General features: G+C 39.9%; 4 protein-coding genes, 1 non-coding gene and 1 pseudogene across 6 annotated transcripts; 1 reads left to right on the forward strand and 5 right to left on the reverse strand.

The window, feature by feature from the left end:
- Positions 1-72, forward strand: TRNAE-UUC. Its single transcript has one exon. It is a non-coding gene; the product is annotated as a tRNA-Glu (tRNA).
- Positions 73-326: 254 nt separating this feature from the next.
- Positions 327-2359, reverse strand: LOC116192802 (SKP1-like protein 1A). The gene is made up of 2 exons (XM_031521450.1): positions 1957-2359; positions 327-764 (listed from the first exon to the last, which is right to left on the reverse strand). The coding sequence occupies exons 1-2, from the start codon at positions 2272-2274 to the stop codon at positions 591-593; spliced, it is 492 nt and encodes a 163-aa protein (XP_031377310.1). The 5' UTR covers positions 2275-2359; the 3' UTR covers positions 327-590.
- A 2013-nt stretch (positions 2360-4372) lies between these two features.
- On the reverse strand, positions 4373-6873 carry LOC116193070. The gene is made up of 3 exons (XM_031521822.1): positions 6461-6873; positions 5598-6068; positions 4373-5143 (listed from the first exon to the last, which is right to left on the reverse strand). The coding sequence occupies exons 1-3, from the start codon at positions 6572-6574 to the stop codon at positions 4472-4474; spliced, it is 1257 nt and encodes a 418-aa protein (XP_031377682.1). The 5' UTR covers positions 6575-6873; the 3' UTR covers positions 4373-4471.
- Positions 6874-8179: 1306 nt separating this feature from the next.
- LOC116192608 (GDSL esterase/lipase At5g42170-like) lies at positions 8180-10507 on the reverse strand. The gene is made up of 5 exons (XM_031521202.1): positions 10064-10507; positions 9656-9786; positions 9138-9371; positions 8708-8963; positions 8180-8615 (listed from the first exon to the last, which is right to left on the reverse strand). The coding sequence occupies exons 1-5, from the start codon at positions 10464-10466 to the stop codon at positions 8416-8418; spliced, it is 1224 nt and encodes a 407-aa protein (XP_031377062.1). The 5' UTR covers positions 10467-10507; the 3' UTR covers positions 8180-8415.
- Positions 10508-12324: 1817 nt separating this feature from the next.
- Positions 12325-14362, reverse strand: LOC116202548 (annotated as a pseudogene).
- Positions 14363-14574: 212 nt separating this feature from the next.
- Positions 14575-19437, reverse strand: LOC116212715 (protein FREE1). Of its 2 annotated transcripts, XM_031547380.1 has the most exons (11): positions 18663-19437; positions 18295-18584; positions 17763-17849; positions 17543-17674; positions 17111-17242; positions 16491-16556; positions 16275-16385; positions 15583-15675; positions 15342-15375; positions 15096-15166; positions 14575-14984 (listed from the first exon to the last, which is right to left on the reverse strand). In XM_031547380.1, exons 1-11 carry the CDS (start codon positions 19306-19308, stop codon positions 14907-14909), a joined length of 1740 nt encoding a protein of 579 aa, XP_031403240.1. In that variant the 5' UTR covers positions 19309-19437; the 3' UTR covers positions 14575-14906. The 2 variants fall into 2 exon arrangements, with proteins under 2 accessions (XP_031403240.1, XP_031403232.1); XM_031547372.1 differs by having other exon boundaries at positions 18295-19437.
- Positions 19438-21153: the final 1716 nt, after the last annotated feature.

A 21153-nucleotide genomic window follows, 5' to 3' on the forward strand; every position in this document is an offset into this window, starting at 1 on the left:
TCCGTTGTCGTCCAGCGGTTAGGATATCTGGCTTTCACCCAGGAGACCCGGGTTCGATTCCCGGCAACGGAACTTTATTCTGTTTTTCCGTTGACTTCTAGCGTTCTTTCTGATTCATTCTTCTGTTACCGAGTTAGTTTTTTATAGCCTATCTCAATCATCAGATGATCAAGTAATGATATCGGCAGAGCTTTCCAGTGCATGGGTCATATAGGAAGAGCTAAATTGATCTCTCTTTCCTTTTCAAGGCGTTTCATTTTCAATCCCCTCATCACAAATCTCCCCGATATGATTTGAAGATAACGAGAAATAAATCAATAAGCATATATGAACAGATGAAGATTCCATGGATAGAAACATGAGCAAATGTTCGAAGCTTATCAATCACGTCCACCAAACTTCACAATGATAGTTACACAGGTGAAGGAAGAGAGAGAACGACGGAAAGGAAACTGTCTTTACTACAGATACAAGAATCAGACGACTGCTGCATTGGCCGAAGCAGTCGATCGGCCTGGAGAAGAGAAGGTAGAACAGATACAGCGATGGTATGAAAGAGCAGAGCTTGAGCTTCTCTGCTTGGTTCCTTCTCATTCAAAGGCCCACTGATTTTCTCTTCGGACCTCTTCCTCTTCCTCGGGCGTGAAGTCGTTCTTGATATTGAAGGTCTTGCGAATCTCTTCTGGTGTCCTACCTTTTATCATGTCGGCCACTGTTTGGCAAGTCAGGTCCAGCAAGCTCTTGATGTTCAGGTAATTGGCAGCCTAAGGATCAGCGGAAAATGTAAATCCACATATCAAAGATTTAATACTATCACGGTCAATGACTCTACTCCACTTCTCAAATATATTCGCACATTATACTAGGACGATATTAATGGAAAATTATCCTCGGCAGGTTTAAAGGAAAAGTGGACCTATGGATCAGCATTAGGGCAACTTGTATTCCTTCAGAATGCAATTACCAAGTTATACTCCCTTTAAGCAATATAACAAGGTGAGACCAAATAAGCTTCACATATGCTTGTACAGTTTTTTAATTACCATAACCAATTTTTTCCTTTCCAGATCTACAAGCAAATGATGTGCTTTCAAATAGATTGAACTCTATTTAAGAGGCTTTCCTAAAGAACATAAATGTTTCGGTGTTTCCTCGTACATCTGCACAGGGAGGAAAAAGAGCAAATCATCATACTGGACATTGAGCGGAGGAAGGGATTCCCACTCCCTTTTATCTCATTAATGCCTCAGCTGCCCATCCAGAAAGTTAACCTAAGAACCTCTAACCCATACTATCATTCAGCTCAATTTAAAGCCACCGACTTCAACCGGCTAAGCTGCCCATTAAACAGGACTACTCTTCGATATGGATTATAGCCTGCAATCTAATTCTTAAAGCAGGAAATAACATGTACTACATGCTGTTTCTTAGCAGCAAGCCACCATCAAAATTCAGCAACGACTTTCGTACAAGGACATGTTCAAACTACTCTAATTCATCGTCTTAATAAAACCTTGTTATTTTGGTGAAATAGACAAGCATTGTCAAACCGAACAAGCTCAAATATCATGAGAAGTCACGCACGTCACAAACAGCAACCTTAAAATTTAAGTAGGCAACAACTGAAAAGACTCTAAAGAATTCAACAGTTAATAATTACTCCTCAGCTCCACCAAATTCTTTTTTATAACTACGATGAAAAGGGCACCTCATCAAACTAATCTAGAAGCTTAATTGCAGGCCGGAAGATGAAAAAAAAATGTCAACGGCAAGAAAAGCAAAATCAAGCAGCACAAAGAACACGCAAGAACAGTACTAACAACTCATCCACCAAAAACCATATGTTCATCACAAATTTACCGGCCTCTGCAATTATCGAAGTTATGAGAAACGTCGACATCACAAACAATCAATTGAAATTTCAGCAATTAGGGTTCTAGGAGAGCAGCAACTGACCAGAATCAGATCGAAGAGCGTGGCCTGATCGACCTTGACGAAATCGGCATCCCACGCCTTGAGTTCGTCCTCGGCGGCGGTGGCGGGGGAAGGGCGGTCCTCGGACTTGCTCTCGGCGGCGGCCTCAACGTGCTTCTTGCAGTACTCGACGACCTTGGCGAGGATCTTGCTGGTGACGTTGGGGAGGGGGATCCCGTTGTCGGCGCAGTCGTCCTCGATCATGTGCCTGATGGTCTGGGACTCCAGCGCCACCGCCTCGTCCACCTCGAAGGTCTCCCCGTCGGAGCTCCTCAGGTTTATCTTCCGATCCGACGACATTGCAGATCCGAGAAGAGGGAGAGAGGGAGAGAGAGAGAGAGCGAGAGAAGGATTTTGAGGTGACCGATATATTAATGGGAAATCAATTGCGGTTCAGTTTGATTTTTCAGGATAAACATCACTCATCACGGACCGGGCCGGTCCAAGTTGGACCGTTCTCTTAGGCTGATCCAAGCTCGTGGTATCTTGACTTCTTCAAACCCAACTTACCTACCGAGAAGATTTTATTGACGTGGGAATTGCAACCGACTTCCATCGGCGTGCCTATGTAGTTCAAGATGTTATTTTCGGGTACATACAGAGATGATAGTTCCTTTATCCTCTCATGTAAGTGTAGATCATAAATCGATAGACCAAAGATACAACCTTCCAAGCCATTAAGAATCGGTTGATAAAACGGAAGTGATAGAAACCGGGTCATGATCCTAATCTGCTGTAATCTCTTGATCCAATAGAAGCTGGAAATTAACTATGAACTAAGAAATTGAACGACAATTCTCAAATCTCACCACTCTCGACGAAGAAAAGGAGATAATTGCCGCAGCGAAATTGTCAAGAGGCTGCTCCCTATTCTAATCAGATGGTATCTTCTATCTCAATCACCATTGCAGCAGCTCAACAAGAGCTCATAGACATGTTACCCGCAGGGTATCGTTTCAAAAACAAGAAGAATACGTTGTGTTTCGAGGAACCTGTAAATTCAAGAACCTTCCTGACCATAAACGAGGCACTCGTTCAAGACATTCGTGTTTGCTAACCCATGTGGACAAATCCTCCTTTGGCATCATCAAGACAAGGCCTTGGATACCTGCATTTTAAGTAGCTTCCCATTTCACTCAGACGGAATAAATAGCAATGGCCGGTAAGCTTTTGACAATAAGCAATCGCCAGCATGATAAAATGGAGAAATTGAAGAAGGAAGAGTTTGCTTTATCTGAAGGGTCGGAAGCTAGACATTATTATTTTAAAGTTGATTTGGTCTCATTATGGATATTTTGTCTGGAAAAGAGAGGAAGTCGAGAGTGTTTCGCAAGGTCGTTATTCCTGTAAGTGATCTGGTGCAGAGGGTCACTGAGTCTGTAAAGGAAAGGCTGCTCGTCCTTTATAATGTGCAATGTCAGGTAGCCCATTCTAGATTTGCTTGTAAGCTGGGTTTTAAGTCAGTTAGTGGACAAAGTGTTAAGCCCCTTGAATTGTATCGGACGAGTGTTGTAATGACTGACGTATATTTGAGTAACGAATAGTACAACACTTAGGGTGTGTTTGATAACTCAAATTAAATATTGAACTTTAATCATTCAACACTTCATTGAGTTCAACTTGTTTGATAACACCAAAAAAAATTAAGTGTTGAACTTAATCATTCGGAGTTTCCACGTCAGTGGATCTCCCAAGGATATAAACACCTTCACTTCGGCGCAATCCGCCTGCCCTCAGCTATCATGGTAGGAAAGATTTGCCTGCGGTGGCACGCATGGCAATGTTGAACACCAGACTTAATTGAGTTTAGCTTGTTTGATAACACCAAAAGAATTTACTTAACTTATTGATTCAGTCAAAAAAGTGCTTAATGATTAAGTAAATAAAAACATGCTTAATGATTAAGTAAATGAAAACCTACTTAATTATTCAATCATTTTGAGCTAATTCGCTCAGCTGGGTGGCCATTGTCTATTCATTACGGCGGTGCCCCTAAACATTTCAAGCTTTGCAAATCAGTCCACTGCTTAGTGGCAGACCCGAAAGAGAGAGAGGGAGGAGGTGATTGAGCCCTCTGCCAGAGTCGGTGGCCCAATTGCCGGCAACCACCTCTCCGGTGAGGTCTCTCCTCTCCTCTTCTTTTTTTTTTTTTGAGAAATGATAAAAATAAAATAATAGTAAAGATAGGGGTCAAAAGTAAAAGAAAGAAAATAGTGCTAGCATGTGAGTACTGCCCGAAAACTCTAGACTTTCAAAACTTAACTTTATTAAATAATTTTTACTTATCAATTAAGCACTTATTTGAATAAATGCTCAAAATTTCAATACTTAATTTTCGGCGCTTAAAACTAAGTCCAAACAAACATAACCTTAATAAACCATAAAAAAGAAGGAAAAGTATCTGCAAAACTAGCGACTTTATAAAGAATGCCATCTTCTAATTCTCTGCAATAAGGAGTAGCCTAGGATACTTTGGGGATGATGAAGCAACTACAGTTCACAAGGACCAGTTAGACCGAACCAATAAGGCAGTAATTCTGGAACTGCCATCCATTACATGTACAAGACCCGGCTTCACAGTGAACCTCTTTCCGACGTTGAACTTAAGGTAAGATTCAACTTGAAAACGGTTCAGTCTATTGGAGCCCTCGGTGGCTCCACTTAAACACAAGCCCCACCCAAATTCATCTTCGGAGTCATCGGAGACGGCTATAGCCCATTTCATATTCTTGTTGTCTGAACTTTTCATCTCAACCCAACCTCCAATTCTTGTGTCCTCATCAAGCTGAGATTCAAGCATTACAGCAATGGATCCCGAAGAGGCACCCGGTGTGCTTATTACTGAAACATCAGAATCTTGGCGACGCTTCAAAGGGCTCAGTGGAATTGCAAATGGTCCAAGACTTAGGCGTTGATCAGAAATTATTGGAATCTGATGGACACCCACAATGGATAACTTCATCTCTCTGGGCAAATCACATACCACTTGCCCAAAGGTACTGAAAATATGCCTAATTCCATGAGGATCTAATGGCATCTCCAGTCCAGAAACAAGATGCCCCAGCGTAGCCATAAAATTTGCTTTTCTTGCTGTTACTCCAAATGCACTTCCAGGCGGTTGACTTACCAAGGGAGGTCCAAGCGATGAATTATCAGTGAGGCCTTTTCCCTGCCAGAAACAAAGAAAATCCTTCAGTTAAACGTTCCAAAAATGGTGCTCCTGCAATTTCGATGGTAACATTTTAAGGAGGGCCTGGACAAAAAAATTATTGACCTTGAAATGAAGTTATACCATAAACTCATGCAATTAACATTTTCATGCCAGAATGCTAGTTCGAAAAGCCTAAAAAACATATAACTCAAAGAATCTGCCCAGAAAGAGAGGAAAAAAGAAAACTATTTCGGTGCCAAATTGTGCAAATCATTATAGTTTTGTAACTCCTGGTCTTGTATAAATTTTCAAGGACTCTACCTAAGAAACAGATTGTTTTAAAATTTTACTCTTCTCTCCGCAACCATCAAACACAGTGAAAAACAAGAAAATCTGCAGTAATTTCAAGCTGAACAGAAATTTCATTCAGCATAATATCTCCAGCTGATCATGGGCAAACATTAGCCTTTACCTGACGGGAAGAGCTTGAATCATTCCCTATATCTCTGCAGTGAGCTCCAATCGGGATTGCCGCAGCAGAAAACCAGTCGGTAATATTTGCCTTGTAAAATACTTTCGAGAGGGATAGCGGTAAATTTCCTGAGAAATCGGTAAAGTCTTCTGCAGCTTTTTGGCTGGCCATTAGCTCCGCCACAAAGTAATCTTTACCTCGTATTTGAGTTTCAAAAGTGAACCTTGCATTGACTCCAGTCCTTATTCCTGCTCTTCTAAGAGCATCGAAGTTTTGCTGATCAACAGTATCCATCTTCAGTACAGCTCCTGAAACATCAACCTCCCCCCTCACACGGGTACCAGCTTCTTCGAAGGGACCTTTGTTCGAAGTCTTGTAGATGGAAAGAAGCCTTTCAATCTTGTCCTGTCTGTCCCGCAGTCTCATGAGATCGGAAAATGCTTCTCTCTGGAGCCGCTTCAAGATTTCAATCTGAACATCACGGGATGTTAGACAAATTCAACATCCATAATACATGATCGAAGTTGCAAGTAAAGCATCACCAACAAGCAAAACCCGATTCTTCTCTGCTATCAATGCATCGAAATTATCTAAATCCAGAAACTATATATCACAAGCATAACTCATAAGAATCCAGTAAATTTTCCATATTGATTCCCGTCTTAAACCCTAAAATCCATACGTAGTCTCAACCATCAAACTCCTCCCCCAGCTCAAGCAGTGGCATTGAACAACCGTTACTTGAATATCAGGATCAGTGTCAAAGCTGAAAAATTCACCATCGAATGAGGTTTCCGCAGTGATTCCCGGTGGAATTCCGGCTCCCCAGATAAAACGACAATGCGAGAGAAGTGGATAAGTACCGGATTGTTGCGGGAGGATGAGGGGTCGTGGTGGTGAATGAGACCGGAGACGAAGTCCTGGGTCGACTTTGCGAAGCCTTTGAGACCGTCAAACACCGCGACTGTAGGTTCCATCTTGTCTCCGGAGCAGGAAGCGAACTGTGAAGCTATCTCGCAGTAATCTCTACATTTGGTTGAGTAATCTCCATGTCTTCACACGAGGCTCCTTCGCCATTGTGGAATCCTGCTGACAATCGAAGACCGCGGCTTTTGCAGAGACAAGAGGAAACCGTGAAGATCAGCACCACCGCCGACGCTCGAGTTCTCGGCGGTGGAAGGATACGAGTTTCCCGGCCAGAGATGGAGGCGCGACGAGACGAAGCCTTATTTTTTGCAGGGCCGAAGCCTCTAGCCAATGGGAAACTGTTTTTTTCTTTTTTTGATAGGTAGGGAAACTGTTTTTCCTTGTTCTCTATTTTCACTTGTTTTTGTTTTTCTCCTCCTAATCCTTTTTTTGCTGTATTTTTACTCCGATTTTATGAGGAAAAACTTTTAACTATTTCGGTTTCTTGACTAGACTATGAGATGTTCTTAACCTATTGATCACGGTCCTTTCAATGATTTTCGAACCGATGAATATTTTTTTCTTTGTGGTAAAGTTTAAAAATTAGTCCGTATAAGACCCCTTTTTTGTTACTTAGAAGATAAATTCAGCATAAGACCATTTAGTTCGAGGTTGAATTCTCATTCCGAATTCTTCATATGTATCGCATGACTTATTTTCTTTTAGATCGTTCATATATTTTAGAAGGTAATCATAATAGTGAGATGCTCTATATAATTATTCAAGCAAAAAACGAAACGCTCTATATAATTATTTACAACACAAATATTCATTGAGTGTTATTAAATTCAGGAGCCTAACTTAAGAAAAAATGAACTCCAAGAAGTTATAATACTAGACTGTTTTATAAGAAAATTATCATTTGCTTGACTATCTTATTATTTTATATATACTTTTTTTTTTGCTAGGCATTCTCTCAAATATAACATTTAAATTTGCAACAATGTTATATTCCGTTTGATAACGAAGTTAAGTTTGATTTAATTTAATTTGAGGAGATAAAAGATAAAAGTAATTGGGAAAAGTATGTAAGAGAATTTAAATAAGAAGATAAAAAAGTAATGATTATATTATTGAATTGAGAAAAAAAGTGTTGAATAGTGAAAAAAAAATTAGTGTTAAAAAATTAATTGTAATAATAGATTATAAAAAGTATGAGAGAGAATTAGAAAAAGATTAAAAAAATAATGATTTTGTTATTGAATTAAGAGAAAAGTAAAATTAAGTTAAGTTAAATTTTTTAATCAAACATAAAGAAATTTTGTACTTAAGAAAAGTATTTTATTATATTCAAATATTTTGTAAAATAATATAAATTATAGATATTCATCCGAAAAACAGACATGGATGCTTCTCGAATAGTCTCCGGTGGATCTTTCATTTTAAAGAGCCTCCTCATAGAAGTTAAATCCACATTCATTTCTCTCAAATATTTTTATCATCCCCTCCTTTCTCAAAAAAAACGAACATATAAGAAAATATGTATACACCAAATACATACTCACACATCACATAAAATGTTGTTCTTCAAATACATACAGCATGATCAGTATCTCGAACATACAGAGTTTATCAGACAAAATATTTAATTTTCCAAACTTACTTTAACAGACAATAATTTTACCACTTTCCATCGAGCTCGCAATACGAAGAGTTGATTTTCCATAGTAGAAGGCCAGGGCAGGCATATTTTTCTCACTGGATTACGACTGAGCCATCAGTACTTTGAAACAGCAATTGATAATTAAACCAAAAAAAAATAGTAATTGGCATCTTAATTATCCAAAAAACAGCAATTGGTACGAAGCTGATGTTGATGGAAAATTTATGTGGCAATATTTGACTCAGGTTGCTACTGTTGGAACATGTCTTGGACAAGTTTCCCAATCAATTTTTGGAAAATAATCCGGTATGCTCTCTCTGTGGGATGGTAACTGTCCCAGAACAGGTACCGCGAGACGTTCGAACATGTCCCGGGGATCCATCGGTTGCACATGAAGGCAACTTCAACCAATCCCGTCCCGCAGCACCCTCTGTCCACTATATCGAATCCTGAAAGCCACAAAGAGCTTTAGTTAATGTCATGATTTTCATTTTGCGAGAGCGTCGGATCAACTATCCGGGCAGTCGGAGAGCTGAATTACCGTATTCATGTGGAGCTCGGATGATATCCATCAGAGCACCGTAACCGTCGGCATAGGCAAACCGCACCTGAGGAAGAGTCGTCCTTAGGACTTGCATGGTCGAGAGGAGCTTTGAATTGAACATCTTTGCGGCATCATTGAAATGCTCTACGCACACTCTATTCGGTCCTCCGCTGAGTGTTCTTTGTGATGGCAAGCACCCCAGAGGCTCCAAGCCCAAGGCCGCTATCCTCCGGGCTCCCAGTTTGTATAATCCCTTCACAAAATCAGATGCCACGATAACTAATAAGCACCAGCCACCAGACATCTAACAGCTAGTAAAAATTCAGATATCGATGGAGATGCAAACTACGAAACTGAATGTTATACTAAAACGATGATCAGACGGTCTCGATGGTATAGAAGTTACGAGTGATATATATATTTCTACCTGAAAGAAGGCTGAAGCTGAGGTTATGAGAAGATCGGTATAAGAATGAATATCGTATTTTGGTATCTGCAGAGGCGTGTGAAAATACAGTTCCGCGAGATCGTTGCTCCCCGATGCCACCAGGTACATGCTGTTGGCGACAATCTCATCCGCTCTTGTCACTCCGACCAGGTTTTTCAGCTGTCCTTTGTACTCGCTGAAGAGTCGTAATTGCTCCGACATTGATATAACTGACTGATATCTCATTTACACACAAGAAACACAGAGGTCACTACAACAGCAATAACATATATATACCCGATTTAGAAACAGAGAGCAGATTATGTAGGAAACTTGCCTAAAACTACCCACTATTGGTGGAACATGTACTTGTTTTGAGTGCCTATTTATTTTTTATCAGTATCTATGGATTGATATCAAGCCGAAATGTGGTTAGGGCCCTTATGTGTCTTGAACTTTTACTGAATGCAGTCAGTATAAATTTCGTAACATTTTCGGATTTTTTTGGTGTTGCTTACGAAAAGCTTAGATGTTAGCGGATCAAAACCAGCACCGCTCGATGCAAAGTTGACGCCCGTCGGGAGTTCTTCAGGAGTCAGAGAAGGATCCAAGAATGCCGGTAGTACTTCTTTGATTCCAAATTCTTCCACTACAAGAAATTACTTAAAATCAGAACTTTGATTCAGACATGAACTGCTAGATAAATTCTTCGGTGATATTATATGTTGACCATATGGTTAAGAGCCGATTCTTCGTCTCATGTATATCCTTTTAATACGCAGTTGTATACAAATACTCGAAAGATCTAATGTAGAATGTTTCAAACATTGAATGAAAATTTTACGGTCTTCAAATTCCGGAGTTGCTTGACTTAACAAGAGATGATTTAACTATAAAGAAGCTGTTTGCAACGAAATGGGAACTACCCAAGAGGTCGGCCGGAATCTTGCCATCGCTGAATCGCCCGGTGGCCCTTCCTCCCATGAAATCTCGCCCATAGGGCGGGAAATTGCTCCGCACCACTGTTTTGAGATGGTTGTTGTTGCCAGTGTCGACTATTGAATCCCCAAACATGAAAACCGCCGGAACCGTAACATTTTCCGGCAGTACAACCAGCCCTTGGGACTGGTAGATCTGACCCATTGCAAAGAGGACTACTTGTATATAGATTCTCCTTGACAAGAGCCAGGACACAAGATGATGCATCGGCTGAATATTTTGCATCTTGGAAGATCTTACAAAGTTTATTATCTCGGGTTTGATTCGATCAGGAAGATTAGGCTCCGCACAGAATTCGGTTTTGTGAAACAAAGAGCATGTGGGAATCATGCCTTACATGCCTTTGAAGACCGACTGTTGAACGATTGAGTGCAAGGCATCTACTCATCTAAATTGTGTGTTTCTGCTTTTCCAGAAGAATTCTAAACTTCAATTTTTCCAAAAAACTTACTGCAAAACAAAACATATATGTCATCTGTCCAATAAACATGCTGCCACCATTAGCCAGAGTACAAGTCGGATCGAGTAGAATACTTCAATATCTTTCCCATGTCCCATACCGAGCATGGCAACTCAGAACAGAAGATGAGCTATTGAAAAGTACATGTATATGTGTGGCAGAGAAACTCGAATACATTCACGTTGATCCTTCCTTTTTCGACCGTATGGTAAGAAGAGAACATACAACCCACATGAGAAACCTCGAATATATATCTAGATATACACGAAATAAAGGGTGAAAAAATCTTTCAAAATACCAGCATCACACTATGTCCACGTCCGTCGAACAAAAGAAAGAAGGCAACTAAGCAACTGTGATCTTTTTATTGTTCCATATATCCAACCGTTTAGAATGAAACTTAAAAACCTTAAGAGTATCTGGAGAGAGCAATGAGGGCTGTAAAAAACGGGGCGGAGATCCGAAGCAATGGGCACTTGCGACTCGCGAGGAACGGATGCTGACAGACCCGACACTAGATGGTCTCAGAGCCAGAGTCTGGAACCTGAAGCTGCAATCCAGTCGCAGATGTTCAATTGGAGTATGAGGATTGAGATGAATCTATTGCAGGGATGTTAAGAAAGGTGGTAATCATTCTCCTTCCTCGTTCCGCTTACTTAGAGACAACATGGAGTTTTTACTTTTTGGCATGATATTTGAGATGGTCTTAATTTAGGAATTTCCAAGAAAGTCACTCTTTTTAACCCAAGTAAACCTTACTGGGTACGAATATCTCGTTTTCTTCATTAGACTATTAGCCATTAGGTGTTCCCGGTCTATGCAAGGAAGAATAGTGTTTGGCTCTGATCATAATATGCTTTAAGTGGATTTCAAATCAATAAAAGTAACTTTGAAAGTAACATACATGACATCGTATACACCGGTATGGCTGAGGCCGTAACTTTATCAAGAATTTCCTTGCCAGCATGATTGAGAAATTGATGTATCCAACCTTGAATTCTCCTTTGGATTCGGTCAACTAATTCCTTTCCTATCTGCATCCCCTCCCTTGCCATCTAATGGGAAGACCCAAATACTTATCAGACTCCCTCAACTCATCAACCGGAAAAATTCTAATAAGATTTCTTCCTTTGCATGAGAAACATTTCGACTCCAGGTGATTGCAGACTTCGCATAATTTATACGTTGCCCAGATACTTCCTCATAAGTCGATAATAAATTACGACATCTATTGAAGACATTTTGAGTAGTTTTGAGGAAGAGAAAATTGTCATCCGCAAAAAAGAGGTGTAATATTGGGGCATCCCCTACCCGGACTAATACCACACACCCAATGACGGCGTTGCTCATGCAACAAATTTTCTGATAAGGTCTGGGCACAAAGAATAAAGAGATACGGAGAAAGGGGGTCCCCCGGCACAGCCAATCCCGTAGTCGCCCTTCGCCGGCGTGTGTATGAAGGATCTCCTGAGCTAAAAGAATATTGTCTGAAATCGAATGCCCCGGTACAAATGCACTTTGAAAGGGGTAATAAGTTTATTTAGAACAGAACGGAGTCTATTAGCCAAAACCTTCGCAATAATGGCTCTCAACAGAGTTAAGAAGTTTATTTTCCATTGAAGGCCAGGATTGGTGGATTTTTCTCACTTGAATTAATGTCAGTGAGTCGTCAGCACTTTTGAGTGTATATATAATTATAATTAAAAAAAATAGTAATTGGCATCTTAATAAATTATTTTAAAAAAAAACAGTAATTGGCATGAAGCTGATGTAATTGGAAATTTGTTTGGCATTTGACTTAAGTTGCTACTGCTGAAATATGTCTTGGACAAGTTTCCCAATCAATTTTTGGACAATAATCCGGCATGCTCTCTCTGTGGGATGGTAACTGTCCCAGTACAGGAACCATGAGACATTCGAACATGTCCCAGGAATCCATCGGTTACTCAGGAACGACACTTCTACCAATCCCGTCCTGCAGCACCCTCTGTCCGCTATATCGAATCCTGAAAGCAACAGAAATCAATCTCATTATTTTTATTTTGTAAAAGACGTACGTGCGTTGGATCAACTTTGAATGATCATGGATACCCTGCTTAAAATCAATCGTAGAGTTAACCTACCATATTCATGCAGAGATTGGATGATATCCATCAAAGCTCCGTAAAAGTCGGCATAGGCGAACCGGACCTGAGTTGCAGTGTTTTCCATAGGACTTGCAGTGTTGACAGGAGCTTCGAATTGAACAACTTCGCTGCACCACTGAAATGTTCTGCACATACTCTCCATTGTCCTCCACTGAGTGCTCTTTGGAATGGCGAGCTCCCCAGAGGCACTAAGCCTAAAATCGCTATCCTCCGGGCTCCCAGGTCGGATAAACCCTTAACGAAATCAGATGCCATAAGAACTAATAAGCACCGTAGATCTAATGGCTAGTAAAAGATATAAGGCCTCAATGAACATGTAAACTATGAAGCTGAATGTTATACTTAAAACTGATGTCTTTCTACCTGAAAGAAGGCTGAAACTTTGGATATGAGTAGATCGGTATAAGAATGAGTATCATGCTTTGGCATCTGCTGAGGCGTGTGAAAAAACAGATCCGAGAGATCGTTGCTCCCGGCTGCCACCAGGTACATGCTATTGGCGAAAATCTCGTCCACTCTTGTTGCTCCAACAAGACGTTCAGCTGCCCTTTGTGCTCACTGAAAAGGTTGTAACTGGTCCGACATGGATATAACCGACTGATGGCACAAGAAAAGCAGAGATCACTACAATAGTAATAACATAGTAGACATAGAGTACTCAAAAGAGAAACAAACACAGTATGTATATGTTGCTTACGTAAAGCTTAGATATTGACGGATCGAAACCAGCACCACCTGAGGCGAAGTTGACACCCGTGGGAGTTTTTCAAGAGGCAGAGAAGGATCCAAGAATGCCGGTAGTACGTCTTTGATTCTTAATTTCTCCACTACAAAAGGACTTATTATTAGGACTTTGATTCAAACCAAAATCGCTTTATGGATTTTTCGCTGATATTATATGCTGGTCATGGTTAAGGGCCAGTTTTGTGTCAGATGTAACTTTGTTATGTGATTGTATTATCACAGGGTCGTCATCCGATCAGTGATTCGAAAAACATCTTATTGTAATAAATTATCATAAGCAAGCAATCGAAAGATATAATATCGTATATACTTCAGATGCAAATGACGACCATACACTCCCTCAATCTATGATGTTGCTGCAAACGGATTTATGATTGCAAGAGTTGCTTCCCAGGATGAACAACGGGAACTACCCATGAGGTCGGGAAGAATCTTGCTGTCGCTGAATCGGCCTGTGGCATTCCCTCCCATGAACTCCCGCCCATAAGGCAGGTGATTGCACGCCACCGTTTTGAGATAGTTGTTGCCCGGGTCGACTACGGAATCCCTAAACATGAAAATTGCCAGAACCGTTACATTTTCCAGGAGCACAGCCAGCCCTTGGGACTGGTAGATCTGACTCATCACAAAGAGGACTCCTTGTAGAGAGACTCCCCTCGACACGAGCCAGAACACTAGATGATGCATCGGCTGAATCTTTCTCATATTGGAAGAACTTACTTAGTTTACCATCGTTCTAGGAATGAGATCGGGTTCGATTCGCTCATAAACAGAATTTGATTTCGTGAAACAAATAGCATGTGGGAATCATGCCTTACAGGCCTTTAAAGACCAATTGGTGAACGATTGAGTGCAAGGCATCTACTCATATAAATTGCATGCTTTACCTTTTCCAGAAGAATGTTAAACTAAGAAGATACCAAATAAATTAGTGCCAAAACAGAACTCACGTCACCTTCGGAAACAAATCGCCGCCGCCATTAACCCCACTAGAAGTCGGGTCGATAAAATACTTTCATTTCTTTTCCATTGCCCACACCAGATATGACATGTACACGCAGGAAGCCAAGGAAAACAGACAAGCTAGTGGTGGAAAGTACATGAATAAACGTGGCAGAGAAACAAAAATACATTCCTCGGATTGTTCCTTTTTTTTACACAAAAATAAAAACCCCGGCACGGGAAATCTCCGATAAGTATCTAGATATACACAAAATAAAGGGTGAAAAAAATCTCTAGGAATCCGCATCACACTATGTCCATGTCCGTTGAACAGAAGATAGAAGGCGACTAAAGCATCTGTAATCCTTTTATTGTTCCATATATATCTCAACTCCAACCCTTAGAATGGAACTTAAACACCTCAGAGCATTTGAGAGAGCAATGAGGGCCGTAAAAAGAATGGGGTCGGGATCCGAATCAATGAGCGCTGACGAGGAACGGATGTTGACAGACCCCACACTCGATGGTCTCGGAGCCCGAGCTGGGAACCTGAACCTGCAATCCAGCCGAGGATGTTATCTTGGAGAGTGCGTTAACTTGTAGTGTGAAAGTTGAGACAAATCTATTACAGAGATGTTCAAAAAGGTGGTGGTCAAAGATCTGAACCTGCAAATGAACAGTACATATGGGACATGCAACTTCTCTCATTCTCCTTCCTGATCCCTCTGACTTAGAGCCTGCAAATTATGAGATTGGCCAATAAGACCGCAAGATAAGCAAATCCTTGGAAATTCCAAGGAGGGAAATGCTACAAATCTAACAGGTTGATCATGTCTCAATGAAAGGGACAAATAAAATTGGTGTGATAGCCCTGGAAAGGAAAACATAGCAAGTCAAGGTGGAGAAGATTACTTGATCCAGCTCGGCGGTTTCTTTCCATCTCCTCCTGCACAATTGGTTAATGTCAGATGAACATGTAAAGGAAAATATACAAACTCAAATTGGCATTCAATAGTGGGAGAGATGCAAATTCACAAGAGATCAATAATAAGAACATAAAGTGAAATCAGTAGGTGAAGCCGGTTATTTCTATTTTGTATCAGAAGACATGATCTACAATTCTCCAGACCAAGATATGCAGATAATAACCAACCTGAAGCTTTTTGGCAAGATCCTCGTGACTCTGTAAGCCCACCGGTTTGCTGGCAGCCTCCTTTGCATTGGACAGCCTCTGTGTTACTTCGGCCTGAGAGAGGAACGAAGACTGCTCTATAACCATGTCTAATAACAAAATCATCAAAAAGATAACTGAAATGTGTGCAGGTCCATAATTTTCCGGCAACATTGCATTCTGGTAATAAGAACTGCCTACACCTATATTTTGCCAAAATACGCACAAGCTTGGGAACACAGTGATGGCCACTAGCACTGAGCCAACATCATTCTCTAATAAACAAGTGCTTGCTCAAGAAAAAAAGCCATACAGAATGCATGAATACACTCTGACCTAGATTAGGCATTAATTGACTCCCTATACCAAAGGAACCTCATATAAATTCTCGCCTACCTCAATTTTGGTATTTGCCAGTATGATCATCTACTAAACCCATTTAATGTCATTTGAGTCTGGAAAGGAAGGCTTTTGGTATTATTGAAACAATGGATGCTAGTTCCAAAGAAGATGAATTAAAAATGCATACTTGGTATATTCGTGATTAAGGTGTATAATTGGGTCTTACAGACATTTACGGATGTTATCAACTTTCTTTCATGTCTCCTTTTAGCATATTGTTTCTTTATAGTTTTCAAAGAAAAAACTCCGGGTTTAAGGAACTAGTCGCTCACCAGACAACGGTCGCAAACTCTAACTGGCTGAGCATTCTCATCAGCAGTTAGAGCAATCCTACCATGTGTACACTTGTCACAGAAAATATCTCCGCAGTTCCTGCAATGATGCTGGACAGAGGAAAATGAAGGGTAAACAACACCAAACAAGAATATTACCTGATCAGAGGATTGAAAAATAATAAATAAATTAAATAGAGAAAAAGCAGTGCATACCCTTCGAACAAAAGCACCAAAATCTGTTCCACAAGCTGTACACTTTGTAACAGCTTCATCAGGAACCTATAAACCAATATAAGAAAGAAGTATTTCAAATATCTAGGACATCAAAATTTGATGGACAACGAGCAAATTCTACAGCAAAAATCATGACAATCCATTAAGAATCTTTGCTGAAAATACCCTTATAATATCTTCAAACCAAGGCTGTTAAAATAGCAAATTGAATTTCCAGTACAAATATCTACATTAATAGACAGAAATAGACACTGGAAGCTCCATGGGGACAACCAACTATTTTGAAGTGACCATAAAAATGCCCATCAATCATTACGCCAGAACTGAATGCAATTGCCAGATCAAAGACTTTGTTTAATCAATATCTTTGAAATTCTTGAGTTCAACTATTTAATGGACCTGCATGCAAACTTTATAAGCAGAGTTATGCAGAAGGACCCACATTAACTGTTGCACATTGTAATTGTAATCAATCAAGTATATCAGTTCACACCAAACATAAACAAAGTACACATTGGATGTGATAATACCATAAACACTTCAAAGATATTATATCCAGATTCTGAACATATTTTAAAGTATGCAGAATTTAAGGTTACCCAATGATCTTTCTCTTCATTGCCGGGCTTTATCAAATTCATCCAATCAGCCAAACCCTTCTTTTTCTCCATTTGCTGCTCATTTATCTTTGGTGTATCAGATGGTCTGCTTCTTCCTCCCATCTCCTTGAGCTGAAAGCCAAAACGAAAGATTTTAAGATTAAACAACAAAACAAGACAGAAATATGGTTGTAGATCATTTGCAGTTCAAAATAGCCTAGCTCAAATGCCATTCCAGGGACATGAATTGACAGAGAGATGAGGCCATCTCGTCAAACAATTTACGCAGTATGACATCAAGAAATGAGGCCTCTAAGGAAGTCTAAGCAGAACCAGTCACTGTATTTTGTCATGTACATCTACATTGAGATCAAATCCAACTGCATAACCTATCTTTTGACATATATTCAGAACTCTTCATGCATCTCCTACCTGTACAGTTGCTGCTGTCACTATGTCCAGAATAGTGTTAGTGGTGTAACTACTTGATTGCAACCTGATTCTTCTCGGTTCAATATCCACGGAGCTCTTGGACCAAAATGCAAATATTGAAGAATCTATCACCTGCATTATAAGGACACATGTTAAATGGTCAGCTATTATAAATACATATAAGTAAATGAAAACCATAGAATCACAGAAATGAACTCACGTCGCATCTCGTTATGTTCTCAAGCGGGTAAATCCTTAACATCCGACCCGTAGAAGGATCAAGCATTTTAATTCCATCCAGACCAATCTGCAACAAAATTATGAAATGTAAAAGGAAAAAAGAAAAACAGTGGCAGCAACACGCCTGACATTGCTAGTATTTTTTACTCGATATAACAACACAACTTTAAAAAATTGCACAGAGATTGAAGAAAGCAACTTCAATACTAAAAATGAAGGTAGACACGGTTCTCAAATTTTCCAGATTCATAGATGACACTTGATTGTGAATGCTGTCATATTCCAATAATCCAATCCAACATAGTTCTAGGCCGCCAAAAAGTTAACCAAGTGACAAAAAATTCAGTAGCTTATCAATATAAGTACATTCATGTCGACAGTTCCTAAAGGCATGATTTCCGAATTTCGCAAACTCAATATCTGTAATTCGGATTAAGAGATTCAAGACAACTCATTTTGCAAAGAACTCATCAGCAATCAGCAAGTAGAAGGTAAATGGACAAGTTGTAAACCTGGCAAAGAACGTCCATAGTCTGGGACCCACTTTCAGGCAATAGCTTCACACGGAACTTCTGGACACCACTCTTGACGTCCTGTTGTGCCTCCGCCTTGGGAACTGCCCGCACAATCTTTGGTGAACTGACCGAAGATGACTCCTTTGAAGAAGGGAAACTTATCGACCTCCCATAATCATCAAAAGCCGACCAAGTCGAAGACTTCGGAGCAGTCCCTCGAGCTCCATAAGGTTCCGCTTTGCCTCCTTGATAGGCATAGACACCGTCTCCATACAAATCATCTCGACCTGAATCATAGAGGGAAGAATCTGATTGCTTCCCATACAATTCCGAACCCAAACTGGACCTGCTCCGGCCATAATTACCGTATTTGTCTTCGATGTAGCTGCTGCCATGATCGAACTTTGAGGAATCATGGTAAGGTGATTCATGCGAAGGTGGATTGTATGGAGCTGACGAGGGGTACATCGATGAGTATGGGGGATTAGTGCTGCTGGGGTTCATACTGGAGATCGGATTGGAGTTAAGATTAGGTGCAGCTGAGATCGGAGCAGAGTAGCTGGGTGGCACCTGTTGAGGTGGTGGTGGTTGATCATAGGACGGCGCGGGCGATGAGTAGTAGGATTGCGGTGGCTGCTGAGCTGGAGGCTGATAAGCGCCATGAGATTCGAAGCCAGGGAATGAAGAGGGAGCTTGAGGAGCGGGAGGCTGCGACAGCGAAGGGCTGAAGCTGGTCGGTGGCTGCAGATTGGGGCTAGGGTTCGGGTGAGAGGAGTAGGAAGGGGCGGTTGGGGCTGGGGGAGGGACGGGATCGGGATTCTGGGGGTAAGGAGGGTAATTGGAGGGGTAGCTGCCGTAATCGGCAGGGGAGTAGCCGGTGGTGGAGAACGGCGGGGCAGATGCGTAGGGGCCGGGGCTGTGATCGGCGTGTTTGGGGGCCGGATTGGGATTTGGGATGCTACTGTAGTGAGGGTGGTAATAGGGAGCGGAGCTGTAGTCTCCCTGCTGCATGATTCGTCTTACGATCACAGAGATCGACAAAAGGACAAGGGAAGGAGGCGAGGTCTGGCTATGGCGGAAGGCAGAGACGACGAAGACGATGGTGATCAAGGAGAAAGACGGGAAGCAGAGAGAGGATTGTTTTTAGATTCTGATGAAGGGGAAACGTTCGGTGAGGATGAGACCACGGGAGGTTTGGTGAGATCGGTCAAATGATTGAATCTTGGACGCGTGTTTCTTTGGGCTGGGGGAAAGGTTTGGCGTGCCGACAGAGCGAGGCCGGTGCGGGGCCCATAGTGTATGATTTCTTAGCCGTAGGATTAGAATAGAACTTGTTCCAGAAGGACACTGTTATGTCAACTGGCTTATGGCTCGATGGCTTGATTAGTTTGCAAATATGATTTTAAAATCACAACTTTAATCTAATTCTACCCATAATAAAATAAAATAACTCATATAAAGTCAAAGAGTTGACCCCATTTATATCACTTTTTTTCACAACAAAACAAAATAACTCGTACAAATTTAAAGGGTGGATCACATTTATACCACTTTTTTTCGAAATCAAAATCTGATTTTAAAATCCTATTTTGAAACCAAACGCAGCATTAATTTTTTTAATGCTTCATACGTGTCAACGTGGAATGGTTCAAACTATTTTGATAATTGCTTTTCTTAAGTGAAATCTCAATTCGCATCTTTCGAATAAAAAAAATTCACGCTATGAGAGTTTTATTTTTCGGTTGACCAATCTAGTTTGAACTGAATTTGTTGGGTCGTTGATGCTTCAAATACCATCATAAGTATACATCGAAAAAAAGTTTCAAGAGTGCGGTAGAGGTTAAATAAATACTTACTTTACAAATTTTTATTAAGTAGAAGTAATGATTAGTTTTTATTTCAAAATTGATAGGTTTTTAAGTTGAAAACATAATTTTTCAACTAGGTTGATAAATGCTTTACGCCTCGTTTGATTTCATAATATAATTTTAAAATCAGATTTTGATTTTGAACAAGAGTGATATAAATGGGGCCCATCCTTTGACTTTGTATGAATTATGTTATTTTGTTGTGAAAAAAAGTAATATAAATGGGATTCATTCTTTGACTTTGTATGAATTATTTTATTTTATTGTGGGTAAAATTAGGTTAAAGTTGTTATTTTAAAATTATACTTACAAACCAAACAAGGCATTACTATTTCTATTTGTTCACTTTTCAATTTCAATAATTTTAAATTATTCAGACACTTTTAATTATTCTAAAATCAATACTTATTTTTTTGCAACTCTGTTTTTTATCAATTTTACATCGGCAACAGTGCTCCCAAGCGAAGCGTAAAATATAAAATGCAGTTACCCAACTCATCCCATTTATTGAAAAAAAATATACACATACTTAATATTCATTTAAATTATTTGACCAAATCATTATTTTTAAGTAAAATATATATAGGTTTCATGGCTTTCTGTTTTCTTTTAAAGAGTATACATATACACTAGGTTGATGACTCGTGTTACGCACAATCATTAATGATGTTGTTATGAAAATTTTTTATTGTGACGTTTAAGCTAATATAGGATAGTTAATGGTGAAAAATTATGTGAGATTAATCATTTTTAAAGTAATAAGATAATTAATATTTTATCGATAGTGAAAATTAAATTGAAGCAATTAATGAAGTTAGTAATCTTTCTCCTTGAATAATATCAAAATTAATATGTGCTTGGTAAGTAGTAAAAAAAATACATTTTGTAATTTATGAAAAATAAATTGAAATTTATACATTACTTAACTTTCAACTACGTAAATGTGAAAAACTAATTAAAGTTTATTATTTTCTCTATTAAAATATAT

This window comes from Punica granatum, chromosome 1 (assembly GCF_007655135.1).
Source record: "Punica granatum isolate Tunisia-2019 chromosome 1, ASM765513v2, whole genome shotgun sequence".
Classification (NCBI taxonomy): Eukaryota; Viridiplantae; Streptophyta; class Magnoliopsida; order Myrtales; family Lythraceae; genus Punica; species Punica granatum.

Coding starts and splice junctions, on each gene's coding strand:
- LOC116193070 (XM_031521822.1), bottom strand. CDS start 6,574: ATGGAACCTACAGTCGCGGTGTTTGACGGTCTCAAAGGCTTCGCAAAG. Junction 6,069..6,460: donor CATCCTCCCGCAACAATCCG/GTACTTATCCAC, acceptor CGTGATGTTCAG/ATTGAAATCTTGAAGCGGCT. Junction 5,144..5,597: donor ATTCAAGCTCTTCCCGTCAG/GTAAAGGCTAAT, acceptor TGTTTCTGGCAG/GGAAAAGGCCTCACTGATAA.
- LOC116192802 (XM_031521450.1), bottom strand. CDS start 2,274: ATGTCGTCGGATCGGAAGATAAACCTGAGGAGCTCCGACGGGGAGACC. Junction 765..1,956: donor CGCTCTTCGATCTGATTCTG/GTCAGTTGCTGC, acceptor GCTGATCCTTAG/GCTGCCAATTACCTGAACAT.
- LOC116212715 (XM_031547372.1), bottom strand. CDS start 19,308: ATGCAGCAGGGAGACTACAGCTCCGCTCCCTATTACCACCCTCACTAC. Junction 15,376..15,582: donor ATCTTGCCAAAAAGCTTCAG/GTTGGTTATTAT, acceptor CCAATTGTGCAG/GAGGAGATGGAAAGAAACCG. Junction 15,167..15,341: donor AAACCGCCGAGCTGGATCAA/GTAATCTTCTCC, acceptor CATAATTTGCAG/GCTCTAAGTCAGAGGGATCA.
- LOC116192608 (XM_031521202.1), bottom strand. CDS start 10,466: ATGATTCCCACATGCTCTTTGTTTCACAAAACCGAATTCTGTGCGGAG. Junction 9,787..10,063: donor GATTCCGGCCGACCTCTTGG/GTAGTTCCCATT, acceptor AATTTCTTGTAG/TGGAAGAATTTGGAATCAAA. Junction 8,616..8,707: donor CCGAGCTCCACATGAATACG/GTAATTCAGCTC, acceptor TGTGGCTTTCAG/GATTCGATATAGTGGACAGA.